General features: G+C 43.6%; 1 protein-coding gene across 1 annotated transcript in view; it reads right to left on the bottom strand.

Moving 5' to 3' along the window:
- Positions 1-1,340: 1,340 nt before the first annotated feature.
- Positions 1,341-14,495, bottom strand: part of LOC120528302 (zona pellucida sperm-binding protein 4-like) — a 50,128-nt gene continuing 36,973 nt past the window's right edge. Inside the window, exons 2-9 of the mRNA XM_039752452.1 lie at positions 11,597-11,784; positions 2,921-3,018; positions 2,719-2,846; positions 2,388-2,577; positions 2,164-2,311; positions 1,921-1,996; positions 1,578-1,700; positions 1,341-1,474 (exon numbers count right to left, since the gene is read on the bottom strand). Of these exons, the coding sequence (XP_039608386.1) occupies positions 1,356-1,474; positions 1,578-1,700; positions 1,921-1,996; positions 2,164-2,311; positions 2,388-2,577; positions 2,719-2,846; positions 2,921-3,018; positions 11,597-11,638 (924 nt within the window). The 5' untranslated portion in view covers positions 11,639-11,784 and the 3' untranslated portion in view covers positions 1,341-1,355. The remainder of the gene's footprint in view (positions 1,475-1,577; positions 1,701-1,920; positions 1,997-2,163; positions 2,312-2,387; positions 2,578-2,718; positions 2,847-2,920; positions 3,019-11,596; positions 11,785-14,495) is intronic.

Here is a 14,495-nt window from a genome sequence, read left to right on the forward strand (position 1 = left end):
TCCAGGGATGGTTTCTGCCTCGTCCTCTGTGCTAGCTGGAATGGGCACACCCCTGGATTGAATCATCCTTTTCAGAGATATTGTGGTAAGGGGTCACTGGAATTCAACAGGGGTCCCAGGTAATTCACAACAGAGGAGCCGAACCTGTTCTCACCAAGATTCTCACACCGCCACCTGGTGGATTCCAATAAATTTCAAGTACGGGCGCAAGAATAAACATTGCAACACTTGCGTAGCAGGAGTGTCCGCTGAAAGATGAAGTCTATACCTGGCCTTACAATTCTTCAAAGAGTGTAAAGCCGTTTTTGGGACTCTGTCTAATATCCATAGACTACTATAGACAATCAAGAATTTTAAAAGGTATTCAATGCCGTTAGGAAACAAATGTAGCAACTTTGTGGTGTGACACCAACCAACTGAGGAGGGCACAACACTAAATGCCATTTCATTTACACTCCCAGCAGCTGAGAGTTGCTGTATTCCAGATGTGACAAGAGCACAGCTTGGACCAGATGTTGGGCTGCACTGTCAGCTACGAGCTCACCTTACTGATATGCTACAAAGTGAATCAAGAAGGAAAATGTTTCAACATAGTCATGGAAGGAGAGGTAGTCACCCCAACAGCATCCCGAAGGATGAATTGGCAGATGTTGGTGACAAAGAGCAAAGCTGAAAAGAGATGGTGTGATTCAAAACCACACACCCAACAAAATTCACTTGTGGTTCATTCCTGCTCATTGCTTTATAACCAACATGTAGCAGACGGCATGTCATTCAATTACAGGTACTTTTGCACCATAGCACTAAAACACACAGGAAGGGATGATAGTGCCTAGTGACGAGGGCACAACAGGCAAGACCCTGACCATTGAGCCAATCAAGCCATGCCAAAGTTTAAAGCAGCCATACTGGTGCATTTGGTTAGCCAATGTGACCACCAATATGAAAATGAAATTTGCCCATTGTAGAAACAAAGTATCCAAGATAAAGTAGATGAATGTCAGCTCAAAGCCTCCATGCGATACCATGAGCTGCTCAGGGTATAGAGGGTAACTCAGACACATCCCAGAGTTAAATAGAAAGCAGTTCTGTACAAGCAGACAGTTCCCTGGTCGTCCAACAACCCATTAAAAACACTCCTTGAGTAGACTTGGCAAAGATGGGATGTGATAAGTAAAGGAGGCCAGCAATAAATGCAACAAAAGAGTTCAAGGGTGGTTTTACTGCTGAAGTGTAGGTCACAAACCATTTCATAAACCAAAAATCGACAGCTAGAGCTTTAGACACAAGACCCACAGGTTTCACTCCATTTAAAAATTGCACAAGATTCCAACCATTCATGAAGAGCCTTTTATTTAAAATTTCACATTCTTTTTCTGCTTCAACCTCCTCAAAGCAACTATAGCTAAAACCAGGATCAGCATCAACATGGCAGCTGCAGCTCCCAGCACCAGGTATCCAGTGGGAAGAGAGGCTGTGGGAGGAAGACAAAGGACATTTACTCTCCAAGCCATACAGTAAAGGATGAAGACCTCAAGCAGAACTCTGGACTACTCTAGAAGGATCAAGATGGTTACCTTTCTGCTCCAGTCTGGAGGTTTGCATACCGTCAGCCTCAAAAACCACAGGACCACTGTGAATGAGCACATTCTTCCTGGATGAAGCAATTTGTTCCACCTTTTCTGCAGCTCTGCCAGATCCTGGGAGAAAAAAAAAAAAAAAAAAATTCTGTTTAGCTTCACACACCGAGCCCCCTTTACCAGGCAGTCAACCAGATTTCACACCCCATGTCTATGAGACAAGCAGTCTCCATACCAGTGTGCAAAGCGTCAATTACAAGGCACTGAATTACTGTAGTAACAGCGACACCATGTCCTACAAAACAAATACCAAAGCCAAAAACTGCCACAGGCTACTTACTTCTTACAGGGCAGCTCTGAGTACAGGGGTCTGTGGCAGAGGGATAGCAGGCAGCAGCAACACAGTAGATGAAGATCTACAGAGAAAAGCCAGGGACACAAATTGTGAAACCACACAGCAGAGAAGCTTCGGAAGTCACTGGTTGGTATCCATACACCGATTTCCAAACTTAAGCCCATCACAGTATTTCAAGCAAGACCACAGAAACAGGGCAGGATTACCCTTTGTCACAAAAGCACCCACCTTTTCAGCCAAGGCTTGCCGAGCTACAGGGTCCACAAAAGCAAACATCTCAAACACAAATCTCTTGTAATGACTTGGGTAGGCCACTCCAGATGTGCTGTCCACTGTCACCAAGCTAGTCAAATAGTTGTCCCCTGCGTACGGGCACCTGGGACAAACAGACCTCCAGTTAGCACGGACCAGCCACCCTCTTCACCTCACCCTCCCACAAGGTGGTCACCTACCCATTCACCAGAAGGCTCCACTGGGGCTGGCTGGAAGCAGAAGGTCCTGGAGTGACCCAGCAGTCCCCTAGAGTCAGCACAACGTTAGGGTCAGTCCTGTTCACGATGTGCACTTCCACAGCCACAGGATCCCTCAGAGTTTTGGTCACTGGGTAGTCCGCATCCACATAGTAGGAGCCATAGGAGGAATCTGACCATGGAAAAGAGCAGAAATTACATACCCTAACCATACGATTCTCGTAACTACAAATCTACCAGGTTTTATTGTACCTTCAAACCATTCTGTGAAAGGAATGGAAATAAAATGATCATGGACCCCACCCAACAGTACCTGTAGCAATGACCAATTCCAGGTCAAATGGCCCTTGCTCTACTACTGGAAGAGGTGGCGCCACAGTATACACCTCAGCCTCCACTTGCACATCCTGGCTTCCCGAGTAGGTGCACTGGAAGAATAACCTGAGGAGAGAAACACCACATCATAGCAGGTAGAGCACATTTAGGGTCAGAGGAAGCAGGTTCAGAAGCCTTACTTGTAGACACTGTCCCTGGTGATGGAGCCCTCTGGACCACTCCTCACAGTGATGGCAGCAGACATGGTGTTCTGGCAAGTCACGTTGCCACCAGCCATCTGAAACAGGATCATCATTCACTGCTGGTTACTACATTTTAATAATGGTTCTAGTAAAATCACATTGCCTTAATATTTCCAAAGAGGAAAATGGGAATGATTAGATTCTACACCAGACATTAACCTCCATTGAACAGGTAGGACAACTCTATACATCTGAGCCACTTTTAGCCAACATTGCTAAGTCGCCAGAAGGGGTCTCACCTGAACTGTGCTGCCACAGGCACTTACTGGAAACTGGTACATGACAAAGCTGGACAGGCTGGTCACAGGGCTGCAGCTGGGGGAACTGCTGTCCACCAACTGGATGGACCCAAGATCCTGGGGAGGAAGGGTCACATTATCAGATACCACCACAAACTGGCCTTTGAGGGTGCACTGCACTGCACTGTCACTGGACAAAGCAAACAAACATGAATATCCAGTAGCAGCCACCTTTGCTCACTCACATCTTCCAACCACTCACCATCATTGGCATAGTAGCATGGACTGGTGCTGCTCCTTGAATCGTAGCAACAGTTGCTGGCTTGACAGTCTGCTTGAGTGATGGATGAAGACCCTCCATAAGAGAGCTTCTCACTGGCTGCAACTGCACATCTCAGCAACACTCACAGATCGGCGAGCTGTGATGGCAAAAGAGCCCATTTAGAAGATGGGAGAGACACTCAGGGTGCCATCCCAGAAGAGAAATCAGAACAGGCTTAGGGCATGTGAAGGTTTTCAGATTTGTGCGAGATACAACAGTAATGATCACAACATACTGGGAACTCTAAATAAGCAGGAGGCGCAAAAAGACACACAGCTTTATTCTCAACGGCAACCAATGGCTGAAGTGTCGGCACTACTGACCTTCTCAGATGCATAACCGTAAGGGGAAGAAAATGTCACCGATAATGTGGTTCGACTGGATATTACATGGAGGACGACTCCTGGGAGATTGTCACCTTTACCAGTCCACCACTCGTCTCTGAAAATATAAAAAATGACGAGATTTACTGGAATACGCGGGCGCTTACAAGTCTCAATGCTCGGGTACACGCCGCACTCACTCTGGAGATAAACGGCAAATGACAGCCTCAGTGACCATTGTGTGGGGCGATCTGTCTGTTAATTTAATGAGGGGAATCAGGAAACATTAATCAAGGAAAGGAGATGAGAAACGTGTCAACTATGATTATTTCAAGAGAGAGGCTTTGTAAGGTTTGGGAATGACCCGTTAATTAAGTACTAATAAATAAACACAAAAAGAGGGTTTTGGTGAAGGTCTTTAAAAAATAAAATAAACGTATTAATATTTTTGAAGTTCGTAAAGTAAATGACTAGAAGTTAGATCAGCCGTATTTTTTTAATTGAAATTCCTTTGCTGAAATGATGTATTTTAAAACAAATTCCTACATATAGCGCCTTTTGACCAAAATAAATAAATAAATAAATAAATGCATCGTGCTCCTACACTGCTTTAGTTCAGCTTTTTTTAAACAACTATTTCCAAATGTCCTCTTTCTCTCTTCATTTTAGCGCTTTAGTATTGGAGATAAGTTTCCCGTTAACGGCGAATCCTAGTTTTTCAAGGGGAAATTTATGATGCAACTCGTTAATGTATGCAGTCGCGCACCAGTGCGTCACTGTGCTGTGAATCCAGTTATTAAGATATTTTCATTAGCTGAGGAGAATAAAGGGGATTTCTTGAGACTTATTTAACTTAAGATGGTGTTCAGGCCCCTCTTGAGATTATTACACTGGACATGTGCAAACGATACAAATTAAAAGAAGAAATAAGAAAATGGTATGAGCAGCCGTTTGGTAGAGCTTATTTTGAGTCTCGAGATCTGATCTCTTACTATATAAAAGTCCCGTGAGTGCTACGCAGGCGCGGAGTTTCACACACGCCCCGTCCATTTTGCAATGCACGATGGGATTTTTAGTTTCATTTTTCCAGGTAAAAGATGATTTTCTACTCCAGACTGTGAGATATCTTCTTCTTCTTTCTTTCTTACTATATAAAAGCTGTTGGGAATTTCCTTCCGTCCCGTGAGTGGAAAGCGTAGCGGTTTTCCGCTTATCACAGACTTACTACTTGTATCTTGCGGTACGAAGCGACATGATGTGAGCAGAGTTCTGGAGCTCCCATCGTTCCCTTGGTTTTGTGCGCGATGCGCTGGAAAAATAGACAAAATTATGTCTCTGGAAATAATTAATGTTGATGGGGTACAAATGCCTCACCGTGTAGTAAATATCAGGGGGGTTCAAAAGGGCGACCTCAATATAGAAAAAACAGTTTAAATTTCATTACAAAAATAACAGAAACTACGAGTATTAAAGTAATACCGATCAAATGCAATATTACCAAATTAATGAGTTTGTATAAAATATCGAATTGATCTACATATTGAATTGCCTTAAGAAGTGGTCAACTTAAAAGTCGGTCGCCTTTAAAGGCGGGTCAGCTTAGTATAAAAAAAGAGGGGTACTCATCTCCCTCGGTTTGTGTCATTTCAACCATTTAGTTTAAAGTGTGTTATTCACTAAGCAGTCATTAGGTGGCAGTGTGAGCTCAAGAAAAGGCCCTCGTCAGGCAACATCGGAAGAGAAACTGAAATCACAGCTGACTTGTGCGTTTATCTTCACAACGATTTCAAAGGTAAGTTTATTTTTCTGATATGGTTCGGCATCAGAGGGTTTACTGAACAAAACGATTGCACTAAGTATCAAGAAATAAGTATAAAGAACTTTCCTTTTAAACATGCTCTACCTTAAGGTTCAGGTGTCACTTAACAGTAAAGGAATTCACTAACACTGATTTTTCCAAATGTTTCTGTTTTCATGAAGAATCCAATGTTTTGTGATCGTAAACTGTAATCAACACGATGAATGTACTGTGACTTCACTATACACTCACCGGCCACTTTATTAGGTCAGCAAGCGATAACTTGGATGGCGCCAGTGTGTGTGGCATATCGTCTACCGCTGTCTATTTTGCTTATGTCTTTGTTATTTTTGTGTGTCATGCTAAATGTCAACTCATTACTGGTGTGTGATCACCGAACACTTCTGGAGCTTCATTTGTCTGCTGTAAAACTTGTACAGTTGGACAACGGAGGACGAAATTTTCCAATCTGGAATACCAGCATTCGTCTACATTGCTCCAGGTCCACCTCTCTGGATGAAGCGTCATAGACGACGAGGTAAACTCGGCGGACAGTTGAAGTTAATGGCCTGTTTTGTTCGATCTCCCAAAGTTTATCTGGCTCATCATAGGTTGACTCCTCACCTTTTTGCGTCATGGCACTCCCGGGACCCTGTGGACTCCTTGCTTGTACCTATTTTTGGTTCAGATCAGGCTGATGCCACCCCCATGCCCCTGCCCAGTTCACCTATGCCAGCGAGGAGCGAATCTCCAGAATTTGTGACCTCTGGGGCGCGCACCGCTCACTATTGCGGCTTCGGACCCGGCTCCTATCAGGATAGGTCTAGTAAACGCTAGATCTGTAATGAACAAAACTTTTATCTCAAAGGATTTCTTCGCCCCTCATGGATTGGATTTCCTCTGAGTGACTGAAACCTGGTTGTCTCCCGGCGAGTCCAGCGTTGCAGTATGAATCGTTGCAGTGTGGCTACTCGTATTTTAATTACCCGCAGTTCTCAGGTTGTGGTGGAGGTTTAGCGAATGTCTTCAAATCCCACTTTAATTGTAAACGGCGGTCTCTAGCTGTTTCTTTCTCCAGCTTTCAATGGAGTAATTTTTGAGTTGGGTCGTTCTCCTGTGCTCTGTGTGGTGGCTTATCGTCCACCAAAGTATAAGAAGGATAAGTAAGAGTGACTTGTATGATTTCTTGGCTGAATTTATGACAGAATATGACGGTTTTGTTAATGAATTTAATATCCATGTTTGTTGCACTGAAAAGCGTTTGGTGAAGGACATTTTTCATTTAATAGACTCTTTTAGTCTAATTCAGTCTGTAACTGGTCCTACTCAGGAACGCGGGCATACGCTGGATCTTGTCTTACCTCACGGTTTATCTGTTCTTAATCTGGAAATTGGTGATGCAGTGTTTTCAGACCATATGCTCGTTTTGATTTTGTTCCTCTGTCAATTTGCTAAACCGTACGCTCCTGCGCTCTTAAATCGTCCACTGCCATTCCGTTCTCCTCTGTTTTATTTATGATGTGACCTCACAGCCCTCGGTGTCTTCAATACTGAAGAGCTAACACTGCTGTTTAATTCTGCTAGTCAAACTGCTCTGGACTCTGTGGCTCCAACTAAAGCCCAGCAGCTCTGAGCCGTGGCTAAATATTAATACCTGAGCCTATAGACGGGAGTGCAGGAGAGCTGAGCGGAGCTGGAAGATGGACAGGTGGCAGGTTTCTTTTGAAATTTGGAGAAATAGTTGGTTGTGTTATGAGAAAGTTTTGAAAGCTGCTAGATCAAGTTATTGGCTCTAACTCTCACAACCCCAGTGTACTTAACACATTGAGTTCTGTACTTAATCTTCATGAACCAGTCTATCTGGAAGCTTCTAGAGAAACTTGCAAGAAATCTCTTGACTTTTTTTCTGGAAGGTTGTAATAATACATTTTATTTATATAGCGCCATTCCCATGTTCAAAGCATTTCAGAGTTTTAAGATAGAGTGGCAGGGTATATTGCATTGTACAAACCAGTTAAAAAAAATGAAGATTAAGACAGTAAATTCAGAGAAAAAGCCTAAAAGACAACATATCTGATGGTCTCACACACACAGGTTACATGAACATCTTGACATGGAGGTAAACTGAAGGGTAATAAAGTCAAGTAGAGCTAAAAGCCATCCTGAACAGATGAGTTTGGAGTTTTTTGAAAGAATTCATGGACTCAGCTGACTATATATATATATATATATATATATATATATATAAATCTTTTATGCCGTCTTTCTGGGGCTTCCTCCCGATAGGCAAACAGCAATAGATCACCATAACGAGTACATTGATTTTTCAACTCTCTGCATTTAGAATCCTTACATTTACAGAGGATTTCACTTTAATACATTTTACGAAGCGTTAATTTTGTTTAAATAATGAATACTGTTAATAATTTCACACATGGGGTGACACGGTGTTGGATTGTTAGCATTTTTGTTCCGGAGGTCGTCACGTCGCTCTATTCCCTGCCTCCTGTTTCCATGTTTTTCCTGCTGGGTTTCAAGAGTGGGCTCCGCTTTCCTTCCAAAGAAATGCAGATTTGCTGACACTAGACTGATTCCGCAGTGTATTTGTGTGCACTTGTATTCATCTTACAATGAGCCCATGCCCGTCCAGGGATGGTTTCTGCCTCGTCCTCTGTGCTAGCTGGAATGGGCACACCCCTGGATTGAATCATCCTTTTCAGAGATATTGTGGTAAGGGGTCACTGGAATTCAACAGGGGTCCCAGGTAATTCACAACAGAGGAGCCGAACCTGTTCTCACCAAGATTCTCACACCGCCACCTGGTGGATTCCAATAAATTTCAAGTACGGCGCAAGAATAAACATTGCAACACTTGTAGCAGGAGTGTCCGCTGAAAGATGAAGTCTATACCTGGCCTTACAATTCTTCAAAGAGTGTAAAGCCGTTTTTGGGACTCTGTCTAATATCCATAGACTACTATAGACAATCAAGAATTTTAAAAGGTATTCAATGCCGTTAGGAAACAAATGTAGCAACTTTGTGGTGTGACACCAACCAACTGAGGAGGGCACAACACTAAATGCCATTTCATTTACACTCCCAGCAGCTGAGAGTTGCAGTATTCCAGATGTGACAAGAGCACAGCTTGGACCAGATGTTGGGCTGCACTGTCAGCTACGAGCTCACCTTACTGATATGCTACAAAGTGAATCAAGAAGGAAAATGTTTCAACATAGTCATGGAAGGAGAGGTAGTCAAGCCAACAGCATCCCGAAGGATGAATTGGCAGATGTTGGCGACAGAGCAAAGATGAAAAGAGATGGTGTGATTCAAAACCACACACCCAACAAAATTCACTTGTGGTTCATTCCTGCTCATTGCTTTATAACCAACATGTAGCAGACGGCATGTCATTCAATTACAGGTACTTTTGCACCATAGCACTAAAACACACAGGAAGGGATGATAGTGCCTAGTGATGAGGGGCACAACAGGCAAGACCCTGACCATTGAGCCAATCAAGCCATGCCAAAGTTTAAAGCAGCCATACTGGTGCATTTGGTTAGCCAATGTGACCACCAATATGAAAATGAAATTTGCCCATTGTAGAAACAAAGTATCCAAGATAAAGTAGATGAATGTCAGCTCAAAGCCTCCATGCGATACCATGAGCTGCTCAGGGTAGAGAGGGTAACTCAGACACATCCCAGAGTTAAATAGAAAGCAGTTCTGTACAAGCAGACAGTTCCCTGGTCGTCCAACAACCCATTAAAACACTCCTTGAGTAGACTTGGCAAAGATGGGATGTGATAAGTAAAGGAGGCCAGCAATAAATGCAACAAAAGAGTTCAAGGGTGGTTTTACTGCTGAAGTGTAGGTCACAAACCATTTCATAAACCAAAAATCGACAGCTAGAGCTTTAGACACAAGACCCACAGGTTTCACTCCATTTAAAAATTGCACAAGATTCCAACCATTCATGAAGAGCCTTTTATTTAAAATTTCAGATTCTTTCTGCTTGTTCAACCTTCTCAAAGCAACTATAGCTAAAACCAGGATCAGCATCAACATGGCAGCTGCAGCTCCCAGCACCAGGTATCCAGTGGGAAGAGAGGCTGTGGGAGGAAGACAAAGGACATTTACTCTCCAAGCCATACAGTAAAGGATGAAGACCTCAAGCAGAACTCTGGACTACTCTAGAAGGATCAAGATGGTTACCTTTCTGCTCCAGTCTGGAGGTTTGCATACCGTCAGCCTCAAAAACCACAGGACCACTGTGAATGAGCACATTCTTCCTGGATGAAGCAGTTTGTGCCACCTTGTCTGCAGCTCTGCCAGATCCGGGGAGAAGAGAAAAAAAATAAAAAAATTCTGTTTAGCTTCACACACCGAGCCCCCTTTACCAGGCAGTCAACCAGATTTCACACCCCATGTCTATGAGACAAGCAGTCTCCATACCAGTGTGCAAAGCGTCAATTACAAGGCACTGAATTACTGTAGTAACAGCGACACCATGTCCTACAAAACAAATACCAAAGCCAAAAACTGCCACAGGCTACTTACTTCTTACAGGGCAGCTCTGAGTACAGGGGTCTGTGGCAGAGGGATAGCAGGCAGCAGCAACACAGTAGATGAAGATCTACAGAGAAAAGCCAGGGACACAAATGTGAAACCACACAGCAGAGAAGCTTCGGATGTCACTGGTTGGTATCCATACACCGATTTCCAAACTTAAGCCCATCACAGTATTTCAAGCAAGACCACAGAAACAGGGCAGGATTACCCTTTGTCACAAAAGCACCCACCTTTTCAGCCAAGGCTTGCCGAGCTACAGGGTCCACAAAAGCAAACATCTCAAACACAAATCTCTTGTAATGACTTGGGTAGGCCACTCCAGATGTGCTGTCCACTGTCACCAAGCTAGTCAAATAGTTGTCCCCTGCGTACGGGCACCTGGGACAAACAGACCTCCAGTTAGCACGGACCAGCCACCCTCTTCACCTCACCCTCCCACAAGGTGGTCACCTACCCATTCACCAGAAGGCTCCACTGGGGCTGGCTGGAAGCAGAAGGTCCTGGAGTGACCCAGCAGTCCCCTAGAGTCAGCACAAGGTTAGGGTCAGTCCTGTTCACGATGTGCACTTCCACAGCCACAGGATCCCTCAGAGTTTTGGTCACTGGGTAGTCCGCATCCACATAGTAGGAGCCATAGGAGGAATCTGACCATGGAAAAGAGCAGAAATTACATACCCTAACCATACGATTCTCGTAACTACAAATCTACCAGGTTTTATTGTACCTTCAAACCATTCTGTGAAAGGAATGGAAATAAAATGATCATGGACCCCACCCAACAGTACCTGTAGCAATGACCAATTCCAGGTCAAATGGCCCTTGCTCTACTACTGGAAGAGGTGGCGCCACAGTATACACCTCAGCCTCCACTTGCACATCCTGGCTTCCCGAGTAGGTGCACTGGAAGAATAACCTGAGGAGAGAAACACCACATCACAGCAGGTAGAGCACATTTAGGGTTAGAGGAAGCAGGTTCAGAAGCCTTACTTGTAGACACTGTCCCTGGTGATGGAGCCCTCTGGACCACTCCTCACAGTAATGGCAGCAGACATGGTGTTCTGGTAGGTCACATTGCCACCAGAAAGCAGGGGCAGAGATTGCAGTAATTCTAAAGTCATTGCAGGGGATTTCCATTTCTAGCACATCAGCAAGACATTTCTAAGGTCTGTATGGTCCAACAAATTTAGAACAAACCTGATCCCCTTTACTAGGACAGAAAAACTACAGAATGAGGACTAAAATATTAGATCCACCACAAGCCATCAGGTCTAATACAGAGATCTGATTACTCAGCTCTCTGGCTTCCTATGGTTGACAGAGTGCTTGTTGCTGCACATCACCAAGATGGAGTCTCACCTGAACTGTGCTGCCACAGGCACTGACTGGAAACTGGTACATGACAAAGCTGGACAGGCTGGTCACAGGGCTGCAGCTGGGGGAACTGCTGTCCACCAACTGGATGGACCCAAGATCCAGGGAAGGAAGGGTCACATTCTCAGACACCACCACCACAAACTGGCCATCCAGGGTGCACTGCACAGTCACTGGCCAAACCAAACACAAGCATGAATATCCAGTAGCAGCCACCTTTGCTCTCTCGCACTCTCCAACCACTCACCATCATTGGCATAGTAGCATGGACTGGTGCTGCTGCTTGAATCATAGCAACAGTTGCTGGCTTCACAGTCTGCTTGAGTGATGGATGAAGACCCTCCACAAGGGAGCTTCTGCTGTCCACAACTGCACATCTATCAGCCGGAAGCTTAAGAACTCGACGACCTTTTTTTAAAAAAAAAAAAAAAAGTGTGGGTTTATTTTAAAGACTCCATGTTCCAACCATGAACAGAAACATACCTGGCTTAGGGCATGTGAAGGTTTTCAGATTTGAGCGAGATCCAACGGCAATGGTCACGACGTATTGGGAGCTCTAAAGTGAGCAGAAGAGGCTCAGACCACAAATGACATACAAATTAATTTAAAAACAGCAACCAACGGCTGAAACATCGGCGCTACTCACCTTCTCAGACGCATAACCGTACGTTGAAGAAAAGGGCACAGTTAGTGTGGTGCGGCCAGACTTTTCACGGATGACAACTCCTGGGAGATTGTTGGTCACCTTTACCAGTCCAACACTCGTCTCTGAAAAGTTAGTTTACTAGCTTTACTGGAATACGCAGGAGCTAACAAGTCCAAGTACCGAGGACACGCCACACTCACTTTGAAGAAAAACGGTCGGAGAGCCGGCAATTGACAGCATCATCGTCTTGTCACCATCGCATTTTTTGGTCAAGTCTCCTGACGCCGCATAAACAAACTGCACCCCCATCAGGCAAACGACCAGCCAGAAAAAGCACCAACAATCCAAACGTGCCATGCTGTGAATTCACCAAACAGAAACGCCACATGAACAAGAGAGCGCAGGTTTAAATCATCAGCGGCGGCGGCGCGCGCAAGTGACTCGTTAGTGAGAAAGCGCGGGAAGTCTGAGGCACTCCTTCTGCTCGTGCGGCTTTAATGAGCAATCAGCACGTCACGGCATCGGACTGATATGTCCAGTAGAAGACTGCGTGTAAGTGACCGCTCAGCAGTGCGATCTTTTAATTTAGTGAGGGAAATCAGGAAATCTCAACTAAGAAAAAAAAAAGGAGAAACGTGACAGCTATAGGTACGAGTATGTCTAAAGAAGGGCTTTGTAAGGTTTTAGAATGACCCGTTAATTAAGTACTGATAAATAAATCAGAAGAAAGAGGGTCTTCCTGAATGTTTTTTTTTTTAATTCACAACGTTTTTGAATTTTGGAAACTAAATGACTAGAAGTTAGTTCAGCCGTATTGTTTTAATTGAAATTCCTTCCGGAAATGATGTAGAAGAAAAAAAACCTCCATAAAAAAATATTATCTTTCACATACTTTCTCGTGGTTCAACTTTTTTAACATCTATTTCCCACTTTCATCTTTCTCTCTTCATTTTTTAGCATTCCATTTTAACATTTTATTTCATTTCATTGTTTAGCACGCATGTTCTAGTATTTGGAGATGAGTTTCCCGACAACGGCGAATCCAAATAACGGGCATTTTTTTTTTCTTTCGTTAACGTATGCAGTCACCGTGCCGCAAATCCAGTTTATTATTATTTTTTTTCATTAGCTGTGGGGAATGAAGGGGATTTTTTTAGACATATTTTACTTTAGATGGTGTTCAAGCCCTCTCTGTATCCTTTAATTCCCACCCCTGGTGCAGTGCGGACTTCTCTTCGTTGATTCGCCCCACTTTTGTTTCTCACACACAAGGGCATCGCGATGTCATCGGAAAGTAGAACAGGGGGCTCATCGTTTCAAAAATGAAAGTTTCTTTTACTGATGCGTGTGCCTGTCCTTTCCTTTGCGTTTGTCCACGAACCAGTCCGTGTCCGAATTTAGCCGCTTTTAAGGGCTTTTTCGTATTCGGTTATTTAATTACTATGTAGTGTTTACCTTATGTAACTTTTCACAAGTGTATTTATTTCCACTGATGGGTTAATAACGAAAACATTTGTCAATTGTCACTCAACGACTTTGCAGTGCGTATAGCATGAGATGAGTCCTGGAATAAAACAAAATGTAGCCCATATTAAGATAAATAAATGAATAAAATTACTTTTAAAAAGTCTTCAAACATTTATTAAAATGGAGCTATAATAAACCGAGCGTAGAGCTGCTTTGCAATAAGCTTTTGTTCGTCAAATATTTTGTGTAAGAAGCTGACACTGGTCATGATTTGTTTTTTTATATTAGGCTGACCCGTCTTTTAAGGCGACCGACTTTTAAGTTGACCACTTCTTAAGGCAATTCAATATGTAGATTAATTTGATATTTTGTACAAACTCATTAATTTGGTTATACAGTATTGCATTTGAGCAGTATTACTTTAATACTCGTAGTTTCTGTTATTTTTGTGATGAAATTTAAACTTTTTTATATATTGAGGTCGCACTTTTGAGCCCCCCTGATATTTACTACGCGGTGTGGCATTTGTACTCCATCAACATTAATTATTTCCAGAGACATAATTTAGTGTATTTTTCCAGCGCACAAAAGCAAGGGAACGATGGGAGCACCAGAACTCTGCTCACATCATGTCGCTTCGTACCGCAAGCTGCAAGTAGTAAGCCTGTGATAAGCAGAATACCGCTACGCTTTCCACTCACGGGACAGAAGGACAATCCCGACCGCTTAAGAAAGAAGAAGAAGAAGATATCGCACAGTCTGGAGTAGAAA

The sequence above is a fragment of the Polypterus senegalus genome, chromosome 4 (genome assembly GCF_016835505.1).
Source record: "Polypterus senegalus isolate Bchr_013 chromosome 4, ASM1683550v1, whole genome shotgun sequence".
NCBI classification, from domain to species: domain Eukaryota; kingdom Metazoa; phylum Chordata; class Cladistia; order Polypteriformes; family Polypteridae; genus Polypterus; species Polypterus senegalus.